Source organism: Anguilla rostrata, chromosome 5 (genome assembly GCF_018555375.3).
Source record: "Anguilla rostrata isolate EN2019 chromosome 5, ASM1855537v3, whole genome shotgun sequence".
In the NCBI taxonomy this organism is placed as follows: Eukaryota; Metazoa; Chordata; class Actinopteri; order Anguilliformes; family Anguillidae; genus Anguilla; species Anguilla rostrata.
In genome coordinates this window covers 9672517-9691853 of record NC_057937.1, presented here as the reverse complement: position 1 = coordinate 9691853, position 19337 = coordinate 9672517, and the positions used below count along the sequence as shown (strand labels likewise).

Genomic DNA, 19337 nt, shown 5'->3' with positions numbered 1-19337 from the left:
GGCCTTTTGTCACCACCAGGAGAAATCACGACCCGCCAATCTTCCGCTTTTGAGGCGGCAGTTCAGCCCGGGTGACGGTCGTGAGAGGGGTGCGGGTTAGGAGGGGGGGGGCGTAGGGAAGGGGGTGAGGAGGGGGTGACTCTTGCGTTCCTGTTACGTTTCTCGCCTTCTACATTCCTCTAAGATGTCTTCAAAAGAAAGTCATTAAAATGGGTGCGGGGGGGGGGGGGGGGTGGGGGTGGTGGTGGTGGTGGGGGGGGCCCTTTTCAATGCCGCTGCTGTCTGTCGCCGGGCAGATGATACTCTGTTACCAGAGAGAAGGGACGAAAAAAAAACAGGTAATTCTTCGGCGGTTGCCGACGAACAAGGGAGGCTATTCAGGCGGAGGCCGTGAGGTCAGCGCCACAAGATGGCCGCCGCGTCGTTAGCGCATTTCAGCGCCTCGAATTAAAAAGCGGCCTGCAGTCGAGCCGGGGGCCCCAGAAACGTGTACAGGAGATTAAAGCTTCTTTCCTGGCCTCCATTAGGGGGATGGGGGCGGGGTTAGGGTGGGGGGCGGATTTTTTTCCCCTCGTCTGATTGGCTGACCGTTCCCGCCAGGTGGACAAGGAGACGAACACGGAGGAGGCGGGGCCGGGGGGCCTGGCGGTGCGGCCCAAGGACCGGAGCGGCGTGGGGTCCAGGCAGCGGCCCTTCGTCCGGAACAGCATGATCATGCGCTCGCAGACCTTCTCCCCCGGGGAGCGCAACCAGTACATCTGCAGGGTGAGTCCCCCGGCCCCGCCTTCCCGCCTCGCCACCCCGCGGCCCGCAGGCTGCAACATGGCCACCGGCTGACCGGCGAGCGTGTCGGAGGAGCGCGCACGCTAAGCCTTTCTCTAAAGTTCGGAGAACAGGAAGAAAGGAAAATATCTTACTACTCCACACATTCACGGCTACGCACTGTCCAACACACTTAGACGTGCTCACACTCTCTCACACAAAACACACGCGCATGGATGTTGATTTATGGCTGAGCTAACTCGGACATCACTTCAGATTACGTCACTCCTGAAGCTTTTTTTTAAAAGTTTATATTAAAGTGAAGTGGCTTGCTAACGCTTTTCCACAGTTGTAAATCTTTATGGCCTAACCTAGCAGCCTAGCATAACATAGCATTGATGCAGGTGTGTAGCCGAAGTGGCTACACTGCACTTCAGAGCAAGACTCCGATCCCTGCACCGTTTATGCAGACTTTTTAAAAGAGAAGAGAAAAATAATAACGAATTAAATTTTGCCCTCTTCTCTCTTTTTCCTCTTCCCCTTTGCAGTTAAACAGAAGCGACAGTGACAGCTCGACGTTGTCCAGAAAGTCCCCGTTTGTCCGGAACGCGTCGGAGAGACGAAGCTTGAGGGTGAAGCGGGTACGTCTCGCGTTTCGCACTTGTGCAAAAAAAAACCATAGACGCTCTACCCCCTCCGCCCACCCCATCACCCTGGACACAGCGCTGAGTTTGCCCTTCTCTCTCCAGACCATATGCCAGCCGGCGGTGCGGCGGGGGGCGCCGGACCACCCGGCCCGCACGTCCCTGGACCTGGAGCTGGACCTCCAGGCGTCGCGGACGCGGCAGAGCCGGCTGGACGACGAGCTGCAGGCGCTGCGCGGGCTGAGGGAGCGGCTGGAGGCCCTGAAGGCCCGCGGAGAGACCGAGCTCCCGCCCGGCGTGCTGGAGGACGAGCGCTTCCACCGCCTGCTGCGGCAGGCCGAGAGGCAGGCGAGTGCAGCCCCGCCCTTTACCGCCCGCCTGCTCTGTCTGTGTGTCTGTGTGTCTGTCTGTGTGTGTCTGCCTGTGTGTCTGCCTGCCTGCCTGCCTGTCTGCCTGTCTGCCTGTCTGTCTGTCTGTCTGTCTGTCTGTCTGTCTGCCTGTCTGTCTGTCTGCTTGCCTGTCTGCCTGTCTGTCTGTCTGCCTGTCTGCCTGCCTGTCTGTCTGTCTGTGTGTCTGCCTGTCTGTCTGTGTGTCTGTCTGCGCTCTAAGTGTGCGCCGCTGCCTCAGAGGGGAGGAGCAGAATGAGGGCTGGCGGTGTGGCCTTGGGCTGGGGGTGTGGCCTGTGTCTGAGGGCTGAGGGCGTGGCCTTGCACTGCAGAGGGCTGGTGGGCGTGGCCTGGGCTGCAGAGGCCACTGAGTCCATGTGAGTCATCACCCCATAGTCTCAGGTCACAGTTTTACGAGGGAAGCAAAATGTAAAGCAGAAAAGGATGTAGTCTGGGAATTCATGTTCAAACCGGCTGTACACTGTGGGCCACTGAAAGACTGAAAAGAACAGTTAAAGACCTTTTAAGAACAAAAATAAGGCAGTTGTCCTAAGTAGTTATATTTGATTAGTCCATTATACCCACATTTTTTGTCGATGTCATTTAAAAAAACATGCATTTCGATGCATCTCCATACAGATGATTTTGCAATATGCCTTTGGCGTGATCATAGAGACATGATTTAAAGCACCAGCTTAACATCTCAAATGCGCCTCAGTCACATGGTCTCTCATTGGAAATTTACTGGCTGCGTGCAGTCGCCAGACGTCCTCGTTTGAGCTGTGTCCATTTCCAAATCTAAAGCCAGTTTGACTGGGAAATACGCAGATGGGAGGTTAAGCTGGTGCAGTAAGACTTTTTTGTTTTGTTCCTGGCGCGGCGACCTGTCACCCAAAATTCCTGGAACGTGGCGATTTGTTTAAATTGTTTTCACGAATGAAAATGCTGCTTGTTGATCAGAAGCACTTCGGGGCTTGCCCTGTGCTGTTTCTGTTTCATGTGCTGCTGATGTATGTTAATGGACTTCCCATCGCAGCCTTCAGAGCAGCCGGTCGAAAGGAAGATGAAAGTTCCCCGCACCGAAGCAGTCGAATTATTGAAGCTCAAATTAAGCAGTCAGAATGCAGCGGTTGACATCCAGAAGAATTGCAACTACTGTTCCCGGCTTTCTCCTTGTTCACATTAAAGAAAAAAGAAAGTACTTTGAAAGACGCTTGAAACAAAGCAGTCTGAGTGGGGATTATTTTGTGCTTTATTTAATCTTTGTCTTTTTACTCCCTCACTCATCTTTTCCCTCTGAAGGAATCCACATTAAGGCTTTTTTTTTTTTTTCTTCTTCATAACGACCTTCATTTTTATTCCCCCACCCCCCGCCCCCCCACCCCCCCGTCTCCCTGACTCCGGCCGTCCCGTTTGAAGTGTGTCGCTGCGCATCCGTTTAAAAGACAGTTAAAAGTGCCACGCAACCCCCACGCCCCCCGCCCCCCGCCCCCGAGCTCTGTCGGACGTGCAACATGCACAAGCTCAACTTTTTTCCTCTCTCTCTCTCCATTTCTTCTGAGAAACAGGCCGAGCAGTCGAAGGAGGAGCAGAAGCAGGGCCTGAAGGCGGAGAAGCTGATGAGGAGGGCCTCCAAGGACGTGTGTCGGCTCCGGGAGCAGAGCCAGAAGGTTCCGCTGCAGGTGCAGTCTTTCAGGTGAGGCCAGGCCCCCCCCCCCTCAGCTCCAACCGCAACCAGGCCGACCTCTGCGCGCGCGAACGGAGAGCCAAGCCACAGGACCCGGCTAATTACTCATATTTATAGCCAATAACTATTTGGAACACACACCCCAAAGCCACTTCGAACCTTCAGCTTCAAAAAAAAAAAAAAAAAGAGAGAAAGAAACCATTTCCAGTTACCTTTAGAAAAGGTCGGCGCTCGACTCAGGAGTTTTAATGTTTGGCGACAGCTCGACGGCCTTTCTCTTCTGCACGCGAGCGGTGCCTTTGGCCCTCGTACCGCCGTGCGCTCTGATGTGAGAGAGAGAGAGAGAGAGAGAGGGCCTGTGTGGAGGCAGAGAGGCCCGAGGGCCGCTGTTAAAACCCTCCCTGCGTCTGCCGCTGACCCGGCGCTTCGATGGGCGCGCGGAGGAGTCCGCTCCTCTGGTCAGAGCGGCGCCTCCTCCGGCCTCCTCTCTGTCGCTCTGTTTCCCCCCCCGGCAGAAACGTGTCTGGCTGTTTGACTCCTCTTATCACCTGAAAAGCAATTAATGCTGTAATAATATAGTGTCTTTGTATGTTTGGATCTTTTTGTCCTCTTGCCAAACGTGTATGTAGATCACTCTCCGTGCAGATGATTATGCAACAAGACAATTAACGCTGTAATAATATAGTGTCTTTGTATGTTTGGATCTTTTTGTCCTCTTGCCAAACGTGTATGTAGATCACTCTCCGTGCAGATGGTTATGCAACAAGGCAAGTTCGCGGAGTTCATAAACTCACTTCGCTTGCTTTCTTGTTTCTGAATTTGTTACTGATTTTACCGAGGACAACCAAAAGCCACAGGCCCTGTGGCTCTCTCAAAGCAGGGTTGTTGGGTCCCCCTGGTATACGGGACGCCCCAGTACCTGCTCTGTCCGTTTCGTTTGCCGTTGTGGTGGTTGCCGTACACCAGCACACACAGGTCTTGGGTCGGGGGTGCAGCGCATGCTCATACACGAGAGGCACTGTGAGGGCAGCAGTCAGGGCTGGTGCTCGTCTGCGTCCTCCAAAACCACCGCGGGACGTTTCAGTGCAGAGCGGGGGCCCGTGAATATGATTGGGTATAACAAAAGAGGAGAACGGAAAACAAACTCTGGGACAAAAAAAAAAAACATTTTAAATAAGACCCCCATTTTTCAAGGGTCTTCGCCACCCAGTCGAATGGTATGACATGAAATCATGCTCCAGGTTTGTCTGCGGGCCTAGACGTGTCAGGGGCTTCCTCTCTTAGGAGTTTGACAGGCTTAATCATTCATCGTTTAGGGTTACAGGTGTGCTCAATGCATTCTTCATGTTGCGACATCACGCTCTGTGCTCTCTGCATTCCTCACCGCAAGTCATTTGTTCACTTGTCTCGTTGAAGGATTTCATTTTTCTGGATTTTCTTGCATATGACAGGGCCTTAACCACTCTCTCTCTCTCTCTCTCTCTCTTTAGGGAGAAGATGGCCTACTTCACGAGAGCCAAGATAAATATACCATCGCTGTCAGCTGACGATGTATGATCGTGTTTTATAACAAAATGAAGTATTTTTCCAACTTTATAGCAGAGTATTTTATTAGAATAGCCACTTAATTAAATAAAAAAATGAACAAAGAAAAAAAATTCCAGTAGTTTTACATCATAAGGGGTTATGCATTTGTATAATATGTTGTAATTGAATACTGTCATGTTAAAAAAGAAAAAGAAAAAATGGCTTTCTTTTTTTTCCAGAGAAAACCAAAGTAGAGTTAATTCTGGTACATATATGTGCTGATGATGCTTTCTGTACAGTTTTTGTATACGTGGCATGGGTATTTTTTCCCCCTCCACCAAGCTAGGACGTAGGAAGAGAGATGAGATGGCTCAAGCTGCTTGTTTGTGTTTGTCTCCCCCTGGTGTCCTGCTTGTGGACTGCAGGATGGGGAGTGGGGGGGGGGTCTCAGTGTTATAATGTGTGGTGCGTGAACGAGCCTGCCGATCGAGGGACGGACGGACCTAGGAGAAGAGCTGCATTTCAAAAGGGCGAAGGTTCGCTTTTCTGTGGTTCATCTCAGAGGTCTCCCTCAAATTCAGTCACAACAAACAAACCCTGTGAATGTATGCTGTTTCCCTTTTTGTGTTACTGCACTGATTTGCTTTCTGCTTGTTTTTTCTTTTTGGTTGATATTTTGCACCTTTTTCATTGCAGCCACCACTGCTTAATCAGTATTCTCTCGTTGTTGTCATAATACCTTCCACATTTGCATAAATCTTCTCAAATGAAATGGCACGTCTCGTTAAGGGCCGCTCCTAAATATGCTGATATCTCGGTTTATTCACGGGAGAACGACGGTTAGACCTCTTATCTACTGTGTAGCTTAACAGGTTCAAGCAATATGCCTTTTTACATTTTTAAAAATGTTTTATTTTTCTTTCTTTTCAAATAATGCCTGACAGGTCGTCAGGCTAAAGAAACTGAGCAGGCAGAACACAAATAGTGCCGGTGGCTTAAAAAAGTGTGTTTTTTTTAACTCCAATGCCAAATGAAGGATTTCAGCTTTGCAATGCAAAGCGTGGGTGACTCCACGAAAGGGTGTTAAATGCGTGCTTCACGTCATCGACGTCGTCGTATTTATTTTCCCCCCTCCTCGTAGTCTGCGTTTCCTCGCTCTGATAAAATCGAGACCATTCCGTCTTCCTAAACCCGAGAGTGTTGTCGTGGTAACTTCGAGAAGACGGTCTGTGTGTCTTAATAGGCCTGACGTTATTCAGTGCTGTCCAAATGAGGAGCCATTACTGATCGACTCTTTTCATTCTATTCTATTCTCTTCTTTTTTCAAGTTTTTTTTATTCTTTCTTTTTTTTAACTAGCTGAACAAGCACTATTTATACATCGTTCATTTAACTCTAAGCTGCTGGCTAAAAGCTACAAGAACAAACGAACAATTTAGATTTTGTTAAAGGAGTGTTGATTCAGAGTATTTTTCAGAAGTAACCCTGTGACCAAAAAAGTACATAAAATAAACAAAAGTGCAAAACAAAGGACACAAAAATGCACAAATTAAGCACGGCAACTTATTGATGCCTGAAAGCAAACCGACAAAGCAGTGTTCAAACAAATGTTAGTGTCGTAGCCACATTATCCCTACTGTAAAGATACATTCATTGCACAGCAGGAATTTTTTATTTTTATTTTGAGAAAACGCCATTCCAATCCGTAGTAATGTCTCCATTTGGCCCTCCGTACAAGTGCGCGTAAGCATGCCACGCACATCATTTGTTCATTTAAAGTGTGTTTAAAGAGACCAGTAATGAAATGAAGGTTGCTGTTTCAGCTTGCCACACTTCTTGATTTGTGAAATGTACCTTAGTTGTTGGTAGAAACTTGTCTTTTTGATTTATTTTACATTTATTTATTTGCTGTCTTATTTATGTTTTTTGGTTATGTACAGTTCAGTTCTGGACATTTTTTTAAAGTTAACACATTTGAAGTTAGTTTGTTTCCCTCTTTTTTTATCACCTTTTTCTTTTTTTCCTTATAGACTAAATGAAATCAGACCAGACTTGGCATCAAATGCAGGCGTTTTTTTATCTTATGTTATTCATTTGAATATTCAGAACGATATGTAGCCATACTGCATACATTATACTATATACTGGTTGTCTGTGTAAAATTATGTCCTGTTGCTTCTCTTAAGTTGTTTTTTTAAAGCTATTCATGATGGTGAAATCTGTTTCTTCGTATGAAGGGCTACTTGTGGGATTTTGAACAAAATCCCTTAAACGATCAGAACAGACCAGTATGATTTATGGCTATTGTGCACTCGTGAGCAACTCGTGAGCTTCAGAAGCTTCCGGAACGTAATGATACTTAGTTGGAACATGGAAGTTTATGTCATCTAATGGTCTCCGAAAACAGGCTCCTCGTTTTTCAGGCTGTAGTACTCAGATGTCTCGCTGAAGCTTTTTGTGTTGTTCTTTGCTTCTTCAGGAATGTAAGGGAAAATGGATGACAAAGAACATTTGTGTTTTCTAAGGGAAGACATGGAGGAAGTGATTTTTTTAAGATGTCCACAGAGCATCTTTAAGGGTTGTTTTTTTTTTTTTGTTTCTTTTTTTTGCTTGGCTGAGAACATCATCTGGCAGTGGAATTTGAGTGCTTGTGCATTGATTCAAATCCATTGCCACATAACACTCAACTAGATGACAAAAAAAACAATCCTATGGATGCATGTGTTTTGTAAGGAGTTTGCATATTTGCATAAATACATTAATTACAAAAATTAAAAATAAATGACAAGTCCTGCATGTCCAGTGCATAATACTCCAAAGGCTTCCCCTTTGGAAAGAAAAATATTTTTTGTCAACCATATTCCCTTGCAGCCTTTCTGATACATGTAGATCGTTCATCCACTGCTGCACTTGGATGATGTGCATAGGCTTACAAGCATTTGATCCCAAGTCTGTTTGGAGTACAAATCCTTGCCTGTATTCTGGTATTTAGATCAGGAATATTATTCACTTTGGCTTGCATTTCCATTTCTGTCAATGAAAAGATTGACAAAATATTTTTCATACAGTTTTTTTTTAAATTGGTCTTCAAACAAATTTTTATCTCTTTTCAAATTGTAATCATGGTTAAAAGATATAAATCTGAATTAGTGTCAGTTGTTTCAATATTTATGCCATCTTTAAATTGTAAATAATTGTATTACTCTTACATATCTAAATGCAGAATCAAATTCACTATATTTTATTATTCTTTAGATACATCAGAAGTATTGAAGCCAATCTTGTTATTTCAAGGGATATTAGGAAGAAACCTATAGAAAGCCTTAAGTAACAAAATTTTCTTTTCCATTTGATTCAAATTTTTTTTTCTAATTTTCCATTCCCAAAATAACTTGAGTTAATGGTCAGAACTGAACCCGGTAATGAATGAATGACATTAGCATGTGTGTCTGTATTGTGGAGTTGCCTGGAATGGTTTGTGAACAGTCGAACAAACAAGTATTCCTGTCTTCACCTTTCATGTGTTCCATTGATTGGTTTAAAAAAAATACAATTTTTAAACAAACATTTGTCTGAAGTCTTGTAATTTCACATTCTGATCACAGTCCATCAATGGCACCATTTTGGGATGTGCCCCTATGACAGTGGTAACCAACCCTGTTCCTGGAGATCTACCATCTTGTGGGTATTCACTCCAACCCTAACAAAACACATCTTATTCAACAGCTAGAGTCCTTGTTGAGCTGCTGATTAGTTGAGTCAGGAGTGTTACATTAGGGTTGAAATATAAACCTGCAGGATGGTAGATCTCCAGGGACAGGGTTGGTTACCACTGTCCAATGAGAATCAGCACTGACTAGATGGCTCCTCTAATTTACTGAACTGAGGTCTGTCTGCCAACAGCAGTCAGACAGACTCAGCCAACCGATTGAGGGACAAGTGCTCATAATTGATGGGGAATTCATATACAAGAATTATCCTGTCCAATCAAAAACAGTTGTCTGGGATTGGTGGAAAACATTTCAAGGAGAAATGGGCCTCTGGGGGGAAAAAAAAAAAAAAAAAGAATGCACGAAAGCCTGACAAATTATTTAAAAATGTTTTAAAATGCATGAATCCTCAAGTATTGTTTGAGTATCCTGATTCTAGGGCGCAGCTGTTGTGAAATGACTCTACTACCACTCGGCCGCCCACTTCAGTGACGGCTCTGGAACGAGACCAGATGCACGGCCCATCGTTCAGTGCCGTTGTTCGGTAAAATAAGCACAACAACTTGCAAGTCAATTTCTCAAGAGCTGCCAAGATGGCCGGTGGTGACAGGGTGTGGTTATGTGGCGTTTTTTTTTAAATTTTATTCTGCAAATTTGCCAGCTGCCTGCTTCTCCGAGACCTCATTTAAACTCACTGTCACACACATAGTCATACATATAGTCTTAATATAGCCTATAACATGTACCAAGAAAAGATAAAAGCAATGAAGAGGCCTAATGATATTAATTCACTCCATCATTCCATAAAGTTAGTCATGGCATATTATAAATTGAATTGAAACACAGCCACTCTACTCCTCTTAAAAGTTTAAAGACTATCACACTGCCTTTTTTTTGTTTTAAATAGACCACCATAGAGGAAGGCCATGATCTATACTGGCCCTCTGGTACTCCGACACTCTCTTCGGTCCTCCCTGCTTCAGCTGCTTGCACGTCACTTGCTGTCAGTTTTCCCTGACTTGTAATTGCATCGTAGCGATGGCTCGGCTAGGCCGTTTCACTGACCTTCCCGCTGTAACAAAGAGGAAAACTCTGACTCCTGTGTTTTTGACAGTGGCCAAATATAAAGACTTGATTGGTCAAAATATACCCCCTGCTTTTATTGAGGGGATGGAGCATACAGCATGCTTCTTAGGGAAAAAAAACGGTTGTAAAATACAGTTGGATCAGTTTACCTCACAATCATCTATATCAGGGGTCCTCAAACTTATCCAGAAAGGGCCGGTGTGGGTGCAGGCTTTTGTTCCAACCAACACACCTGAGTCTACTAATCAACCACTAGAATCTTTGCAAAGGATCTTGATTAGTAGAATTAGGTGTGTAACTGCTTGGTTGGAACAAAAAGCCTGCACCCACACCGGCCCTTTCTGGATAAGATTGAGGACCCCTGATCTATATGTTCTGGGAATGAGCAGACAAGATCGCACACCGTCCTCCATCTGCAAAGCCAAGCGGTCTGACTCCTGAAGCTGCTGAACTTTCTTCAGGCTGTCGGCTGCAGGCAGCATTGACAGCGAACAGATGGATGCGATGGCAAGCACAACATGCCGAGAGGGTTCGAGATTGAGCTGTTGAAATCTATCATCGCGCCAGATGGAAAACAAAAGTGAGGACTGGTGAGACAAAGTGAGACTGGCTGTGATCGCGCTAAAGCAACCGAGGCAATATGGTCCCAATATGGCCCCCCTTCTTCAGTTGTTGTTGGGCAAAATCGCAACTAGGTAAGAAATGTCTTTTTTTTCCCATAAAAAATATTTTCTGTTTCTGAGAAAAAGGCCAAGCTCCTTCTTCAACAAAAATGGAATAAATAATGAAAATGCCTTCCTTCTGAAAGCACAGCATGATCTCCTCGCCGGCTTCATCAAAACAAAGTGAGTCGGCAGCAGTGATCGATAACAGTAGTTTCTGGGCCTGTCCTGCAAAAAAACATAGGATTTTCACTGAACTTATGCAGCCTACTGGTTTGTATCAAATCCCGACCATCTCAGTGCCCTTATTGGCTGGAAGCCCAGCAGGGCAGCGCATAATTGGCTGCAGCTTCCCGCAGAGAGGGAGAGCTGCGTTAGCAGGGTGTCTCCACATCGCCTTACAAAAGCAGCTTCTCTGCCCCGTCGGGTGCTCGCAGTCATTGGCTGATTATGGTGTAGCCCTGCGGGGCTGTTGTCCACAGCCTTCTCTGGCCCAGTCTACACCAGACTGTGTCCACACACTGAGACCCAGCATCTTAGCAGGGTGAGCCACCCAACAACTCCAGTTTTTTTATCAGTTATAATTAGACCTCTAAGTTAAGGATGCCAAACCTCAGTCCTGGAGGGATATTCATATACAGGTGTTTTTCAGTGCAAGCGATGAATTCATTAATTAAGCCAGTGGTTGGCTAAAGAGTCAACACACCTTATTCTCAAGGCCTCAATTGGCTCCTGATTGAGAGGAAACCACAAATACCTGCAGACACTGCAGACTGAAGTTTGCCATCCCTGCTCTAGGCTATTGTCTTTGTGGTGTCAAGCCCCTTTTTTTGTTTGTTATTTTTTTTATGTTTTTCTTCTGCTTCCTGTTAATACCATATCTTGGATCCATATCGCTGTAGTAATTGTGGTCATTGTTCTGAATAAAATGTATTCAAATGCACACTCACAAGTAAGCACCAATTACCAGGGTCTAGGCACCTGTTCTGCTTTCCATCTGTTCCTACTCATGGGATGGACTACTGCATTAACTAAGACCTATATAATGAAACAGTAGTTTTTAGTGAGATTTTTTGTATTTGTGCTATTTTTGCACTGTATCTCACAACCTTGCCAACTTTTTCTAACTAATTTCTGTACATGGAGACTGGTGTGATCACAGGGACGCGTACTGCTGGGCAGAAATACATCGAGCTGGTGAATCTGCATCTGAATCAATGCAGATTTTTAATGAATTTTCTCAATGTCAGGAGCTGTCTAGCACCAGCATGTGGGCTGAAAAAAGGTCACACTTCTGCTGTGAAATCAGGTCATTTGTGCAGACATGTCACGTAACGGTATAATGGTAGACATTTTATCATTTAAATGAAAGCCCATGTGAGCAAGCACGCTCATTGGCTTCTCATTTTGACCGTCATTGGACAAAACGCAAAGTAACACCTGTGTAGTTGTAGGTCTGTCAGTTTAGCATATCAAGTTTTCTCCTAAATGGTCAGTTTTGTAGAATACTTTTTAAGCGTTTGAAGAAAATTCTAAATTGTGGAAAATCTAATAAGGACATTATGGGTCATCCGTGAGGATCAGGAGCTTTTTCTTTTTTTTTCTTTTTTAAATCTCTAGGTCAAATAGGGCAGGAGTTATAATTGTTTAAATTTTGCAAATTCAGATGACAGAGCAACACCGAGTAGCCTGAGAAAAGAGGAAATGGGTAATGTTTTTCCAGAACGGTGGCCAGTTCAAGATGACAGTGACCCTAAGGAAAAATCTATATGTGGCAAATGAGGGGGTAATGCACCAGTTTTAAATGCAGCAGCTTTTAAATCGTGATCAAAGGGCCCTGAATCTCAATACGTACCGCCCTGTGTTTTCACAGAGCCAGTACTTTGGGCTGAGGTCTTGATATGAGTGAGAATGTAACTACCAAGGTGCTTTAGTACTTCAGGTCAAGCCATTAGGAATTCATTAGCATTTGCGTGGAAATGCTAAATTGACTTGCCATTTAGCCATCCATTGACATATCTATAATAAAAGTAGAGTATGGAGATGTATATCCATAGATCTACCATACCACATTTCACGTAAATTGGTTATTTTTGTAAAAGAAGCATGTTATGGTTTTTATTATTAAATTATCAATTGCAGGAAATCTAATAGGGCAGAAGTCATGAGTCCTTCAGGCAAAATTGTTCCTCACAGGGAAAGGGACGTATGTACAAAACTTTGCAACATTCAAATGGCAAAATATTGTCACGTGCACTACAGTTACATCAGAACTGAGGCAAGGGTTCAACCATCCGAACAAGCCTAGCAAGTTTGGTGAGTCTAAAATTTTAAATGTTATCATACACATAGAAATTAAATTGGTGTGTGTGATACTTATTTTCAGTAGTTTTCACATACATTTAGCAAAACCGTTTTTAGAATAATTCCCAGTTTGGTAGTACATTATTACTTAGCGTTATTGTGCCATCTAGTGAAAATACAGGTTATTGGGCAGAAATAATAACATTCTTTCTTTCTCTCTCTCTCTTTTTCTCTCTCTCTCACTGTCTCTCTCACAGTAATATTTATCAATAGATCCTATTGATAAATATTACTGTGGCATAATATATTAATGTGTGTGCTTATATTGATTCTGTTCAATTTTACAGAGACCGTGCGTACATTACCTGAAAAAATGCTCTGTTTAAACTTTTAATCCACTCCTGCTGAAAATAATGTATATGGGCAGTGCACAGTAATGAATATGTTGTTGTGCGTTGCCCTTTAGACTAGTCACTAGTCTAAACTAAGTCCTACAGAGCCTGCACTGAACAAAATGTGCGTTGCCCCTTTAAAATTTCCCAGAGTCGCTCTGTTCAGAAACAAAGTTTTGAAAGTACTTGAAGTTTAAACAACATTTAGAGGAAAGTCTTACTTATGAGTCCTGTACTTGATCTTTTGCATACAAAATATAAGTAGCAACTTCTAGCTATTCGTTATCCTGCATAAAATCACTTCACTTTTGGTAAAAGACGCTTCTTATCTTGCGTGCAAATTTGCATAATTTATTCAAGAACAAAGAACAGTTAAATATGTGCGTTATATTAACGCTGTAATTTAACAATGCACAAAGAGAGAATAATATTTTTAACTATACAAATATAGCCTATATAAGCATGTGATATTTTGAACATCACTTCCAACCATGAATCTGTCAGATGTTCCACAACGAACCAATATATTTCACCGATTCCCACTAAATACGGAAGCATTCTGAAGACCTGTTCGCAAGGCTACTAACTGAGAACCTAGTTTCTCGCGCCTCCCGCCTTGGGGAAAGTCCCCGGACACATGCCAGAGACGGCCTTGTGTGATTGCAATGAGACAGTTTGCCGATACCATTAGAGCTAAGAAGTTCCCCGGAACTGAGCTTGGTACTAGCGAATTGCTTTCGTCAGTGTGCTAGTAACGCAGGTGGTGTGAAATCATGAACACAACGGGGCTCATTCTCAGAATGCATTTTATATTAATAATGTTATAACTCTACAAGTAAATCACAATAGACTTTGTGTATTTAAACTGTGTGAAACAATAATACAACCTTGAAAGGCTTATTAGTTACTCCCTGTTTTGTCCAATGATGTGGAAAAACCCTACAAAAATGTTGATGTCAACACACTGAAGGTGAGAAATGCTGCTAAGTCGACTTAATTTACCTAATGTCTAATCACAGTGTTCAGATTCACCAAACTATGACTTGGGTTTAAGAATATCATGTTGATATAACCGCTACTTTTCCTTGTCGTGCACCCAGAAAATCTGCTTGCTGATGACTGGGGTGGGCGAAGCTGTAAATGTCTGGGACACGCGGAACTGCAGTAGCTACATGAAAGCACGTTAGCCTAATTCACAACGGCGAATTTTGGACGCGTTTTGGACCCACGAACCATTACAAGAGCTACACGAGTTGGGGTTTTGTTCTCATAGTGCACATGTAAGAGAAATTTGAGGCCCAGTTCTTGCTCTGTACTATTTTGCTTGAAATGCAAATGTGTCCACCAACAGCGGTGGACGATTTCATATCAGTAAATTTGTCGCTAATAACACGCTAAAATTATCGACGTGATTACCGTTGTACAGCTACCGAGCTGGCTAGTTTATACAGTCTTAACGAGGACCACTGGGTTTTTTGTTAGCGAAACGTCGTTTGGGCTTTTTTTTAAACAAAGAAATAGTTAATATTAAAGCACACCGTTAAAAGAAATGCAGACAGAAATAATACATTTCAGGTTATATGCCATGTCGCTTTAAGACCATATTGTAGAGCACATGATCCAATCTGGATCCAACCCTCTGTCGAAGAAGCTGCGGGAAAATGCAAAGGCGCTATGCATTGCCTTATTAGGAACATTTAGCTCATGCGCAGAGGGAGTGATTTTGTTTGAAGCGTTTGCAGTAAGAGCGACCGTGTTGGGGGGACCAGCGCTGCACAGCAAGACTACGCTACTGTAACGTTAAAATACATGCATATATTCATATTTCTTTTTATGAACATATATGGTTTAGATCATCCGCTTCTCTCTGCAAGTTTTGTTAATTTGCTTGATGCATTTTCGTCGAAATGTTGGGACATTATCCGAACGTGGAGAAGACCCAACTGGTTAGCTATGTGGAAGATTATCTTGAATGTGTGGAGTCTTTGCCTTTGGACATACAGAGGAATGTTTCACTGCTACGGGAAATCGACACAAAGTATCAGGGTGTGTACTAATTAGTTACATTGTACATTGTGATATGAAAGTGGCACTTGTGTCATGTCTGAGGTGTCAAATGTAAATGTTTCGATAGCACGTCAATATTTTCTTTATATGGTAAGATCGCGGTCTTAAAACATCACATAACAAGGTACAATGCGTTACAAGATATCACGGCTTTGTGGTTTTATTATCAAACGATTCTCCTGCACCTTCTTAGTTCTAAAGGCAGTAACGTGTCTTTTTTTAAGTCGAGACTGATGGCTAGGATCAGCCATATTGCCTAACAAAAACTCGTTAAGCTTGATATGCAGCAAACGAGCGAAAGGACAATTAAAATATAAGGTTCTGACTTGCCAATGGACATAACAGTTTGCTCTTGTTTTGGCGTGTTGTTGTTCAACGAGGGGTTTCTAGTTTGTTTGGCTTTACAGTAGCTAGCTAACTACCCAGCGTTGGTTATATTGTCTAGCTAAAAATTGCGGGTAATTTATTTTAAGGGGTTTTCTACGCGCTTTCGTGCTGTGAAACCATGCTTCCACGCCTGAAAATTCAATATAATTCTACATTCTCGTTTTAGTTGTCAAAGGGGTGTTTTCTAGTCTGGCAACGTTAGCTTATGCTACGTTCTCTATAGTTTGGGCATACGCGGGAATTCTCTAATTGACGGTAAAATAAAGTTGTCATTATCTTTTGGGAGACATTGTAGCAGCCAGAAAACCTATTGAGAAACCAGCTATAATTTTAATTTGCTAGCTAGTTTGGAAGTTTATGGAGCTAGCCTAGCTGACAAGCTATAATACACGCTCAAATCACAGGAGAGGACGAAATGTCATGTCGTCACTTCCTGAATGTCAACATACGCTTTGATTACGGAAGTTGTACGTACCGAAATAAGTGTTGCGTTAAATACATGCTTGGTAGCGAACTATGAACGGTAAAGAAAAAAAATAGAACTGTTATTTGTTTTCTTTACATGTTTACGTTACGGGTGAGATTTTTTAAAATTAAGCCAGAAAGTTGGCTGAATCGCAGGTTGACTGTTGTGCTCCGACCCCGAAATTGAATTAGTGAGGAAAGTGTTAGGGTTACATAATGTGCATTCAGCTTGTGTTGGTAGTCTTGCTAGCTCGCTACTGTCTCGTGAAAACCTCACCATCACGCTGCACTGTGCGTGTCCTTTTTTGTTTTATTGAAGTTGACAAAACGTTTGTCTGCCGGCAGGTTGCATGACCATGGCAAAGAAAAAGTAAATGTAGAATTTCTAGTGATACTGTACGCAATAATGGACGATTTTTTGTTTTAAAAAAGGATTTGCAAATCATTATACTTATTACACACCAATTCATGTCGAGTACTGTCTGAATGTAAACAGGTACCGCTTCTCTCTCTCAACAAACCTGCAACAAACAACGCAAAAACTTATTTAAAGAGTGGCATCCTGCATATAATAGAATAAAAGTCTCAGTGGGTAAAGACATTTAAAAAAAAAAAAAAGTCTTTCTTTGTCTCTGTCTCCTGCTGTTTCAATGTCTTTCCCCCCCCCCCTTTTTCTCTGTGCAGATGTTCTGAAGGAGGTGGACGATGTGTACGAGAGGTACAGGAAGGAGGCAGACGGAGGCCAGAGGAAACGGCTGCAGACCCAGCTCCAGCGGGCCCTCATCAGCAGCCAGGAGCTGGGGGACGAGAAGATCCACGTGGTGACGCAGATGATGGAGCTGGTGGAGAACCGCGCGCGGCAGATTGACTCGCACACGCTCTGCCACCAGGAGCCCGCTGAGGCCGAGCGAAGCGGAGCCGCCACGGCTGCCGCCGCCGCCGCCGCGGAGAAGTCCCGGCAGGAGGCCGCGCCCGCCGAGCGCTCCTCGGCCCGCCGACCCCGGCGCCAGCGCAACAGCGAGAGCCGCGACTCCGGCAGCGGCACGGCCAACGGCGTGGAGGAGGCGGCCGAGGAGCCGCCGCCGCCTCCGCCGCCGCCGCCGCCCAGGGAGAAGAGGTCCAAGTCGGCCAAGAAGAAGAAGCGGTCCAAGGCCAAGCCGGAGCGCGAGGCGTCGCCCGCCGAGTTCACCATCGACCCCAACGAGCCCACGTACTGCCTCTGCGACCAGGTGTCCTACGGCGAGATGATCGGCTGCGACAACGAGCAGTGCCCCATCGAGTGGTTCCACTTCTCCTGCGTGGGACTGACGTACAAGCCCAAGGGCAAGTGGTACTGTCCCAAGTGCAGGGGGGACAGCGAAAAGACCATGGACAAAAGCAGCGAGAAAACAAAAAAGGACAGGAGGTCTAGGTAGTCCATCTGGGTCAGTGGGTAGTTCTTTCTTTGTCCTTTTATTTTCAACAAGAGTGTTGCTGATGGGGTGGGGGGCGGGGTGGGGGAGTCTTATGAGAGTTATGAGAGCACTGTGTGTGTGTGTGTGTGTGTGTGTGTGTGTGTGTGTGTGTGTGTGCATCATTCTGATGACCATGCCATTGAAACTGTAATAAAGAGATTGGATGTGTACACACGGCTTGTCTGCTACTTGCACTTTGCAAAAGACAGTGAATCTGTGCTTGTCGCAATAGTTAAGTTTTATTTCTATAGGCCTAGCTCTTTTTATAAAGACCGTGTCACAGAGGATGGGGGATGGATATTGCACTTATGGCCATATGAGCTCTAAAGATTGTATCCTCAAGTACTGCCATTAATACACCACATAATTACAGAATTAATAAAATTTAATGGTCCTTTTATTTTTTATTTCAGTTTTCCATGTGGTTGGCTCCTTGGTGCTTTTGAGATTGGAATCCAGAGACTGAGCAAACAAAGTGGGGCTAAAAGGCCAAACTACCCTTTTGGGATTCAGAGTTTCTACGCCATGTTTGTGGCCTTTAAGAAAACCAATTTGCCATATTGGCGAAGGACTTTATTTTTCTGTTATTCTTAAAGTTTTCTGTATTTAATGAAGCTTGTGCTGGTATTAGCTCTGTCCTGACTATTCAAGATGGTTCCCAGCTGAGCCTCGTCTTTTTTTTGTCTCCCCATTCCTCTTTATTCAAATGTTGCAAATAAAAATGTACTGTTAGAGAACTTGGTTTTCAGTGGAAAATGTGGTCAGAACTACTCACTCCTCTCCCTACACATAAAATGTGGTCAGAACTACTCACTCCTCTCCCTACACATAAAATGTGGTCAGAACTACTCACTCCTCTCCCTACACATAAAATGTGGTCAGAACTACTCGCTCCTCTCCCTACACATAAAATGTGGTCGGAACTACTCGCTCCTCTCCCTACACATAAAATGTGGTCGGAACTGTCCCTCCTTCTCTGCACTGTTTCCTCAGAGGGAGGAGTGTAAGCAATTTGTTTTTTAGTTTTGTTTCTTTTGAAAATGCCCTTAATCATTACACTTCTGTCACTGTGTCAAGAGTGTGTGTGTGTGTGTGCGCTTCACGCACAGCTATCGCACACTACAGAATGGCTAATCGACCAGAGTTTGGGATGGGGTGAGGAAAATTGTTGCTGACTCTCCTTCCACAGTTCAGGGAGGTGGGTCTTGTCTGAAGGAGAGGAGAGGTAGGGTTGGCCTGGGATGCCAAGCCTGTGGCCCCAACCCCAAGTGATCTCCTTCATGCAAGACCCACCTCCATGAACTGCTTTTCTGACATCTATGAGGAGACCAGCTGAGGAGGCAAACTGAGAGGAGGGAGAGGAGAAGGCAAGAGATTTAATCATCGTTTTGGGACACTGCCTTGCTTGGCTATGTTACTGCTCTGAGAAGATGTTGGCATACGGTTGCTTAATTCACACAAAAATTAAATACACTTAGATGTCATTTAGCGATCTGTAAATGTTTGTTGTCAGTTATTTATTGATTTTTCCACACCAAACATAATATATGCAAAACAGAAAGGGATGGGGGGACAAACAGAAATATTGGAGCCTATTTGACGTTACAGCAGTGATTAGTAAGTGGACTGTAAATTGATAAAATGGGCTACCCAGCTAAATCTAATTCCAGCAATGATAGCCAATATTGTTTCTTGTAACTTGGCCCAATTTTGATATCAGTATTTTTAATGGCAGGCCAAGATTTTGCAAGTGTAAATGAATGACTCTCAGACAGTGCTTTGTATGTCTGAGTAACTTGGTATTT

The 19337-nt window shown here is 44.2% G+C and overlaps 2 protein-coding genes across 4 annotated transcripts in view; both read left to right on the top strand.

Moving 5' to 3' along the window:
- LOC135254674 (protein WWC2-like) overlaps nt 1-8570 on the top strand; it is a 54477-nt gene extending 45907 nt beyond the window's left edge. The window contains exons 19-23 of the mRNA XM_064335050.1: nt 601-765; nt 1311-1403; nt 1512-1754; nt 3361-3488; nt 4970-8570. Coding sequence (XP_064191120.1) covers nt 601-765; nt 1311-1403; nt 1512-1754; nt 3361-3488; nt 4970-5036 — 696 coding nt within the window. The 3' untranslated portion in view covers nt 5037-8570. The remainder of the gene's footprint in view (nt 1-600; nt 766-1310; nt 1404-1511; nt 1755-3360; nt 3489-4969) is intronic.
- Nucleotides 8571-10157: 1587 nt separating this feature from the next.
- ing2 (inhibitor of growth family, member 2) lies at nt 10158-18269 on the top strand. 3 transcript variants are annotated; one of them, XM_064335047.1, is made up of 3 exons: nt 14758-15205; nt 16763-17502; nt 17946-18269. In XM_064335047.1, the coding sequence occupies exons 1-2, from the start codon at nt 15067-15069 to the stop codon at nt 17491-17493; spliced, it is 870 nt and encodes a 289-aa protein (XP_064191117.1). In that variant the 5' UTR covers nt 14758-15066; the 3' UTR covers nt 17494-17502; nt 17946-18269. The 3 variants fall into 3 exon arrangements, with proteins under 3 accessions (XP_064191118.1, XP_064191117.1, XP_064191116.1); XM_064335048.1 differs by lacking the exons at nt 14758-15205; nt 17946-18269 and adding an exon at nt 10158-10496 and having other exon boundaries at nt 16763-17702; XM_064335046.1 differs by lacking the exon at nt 17946-18269 and having other exon boundaries at nt 14764-15205; nt 16763-17702.
- The last annotated feature ends 1068 nt before the right edge of the window (nt 18270-19337 follow it).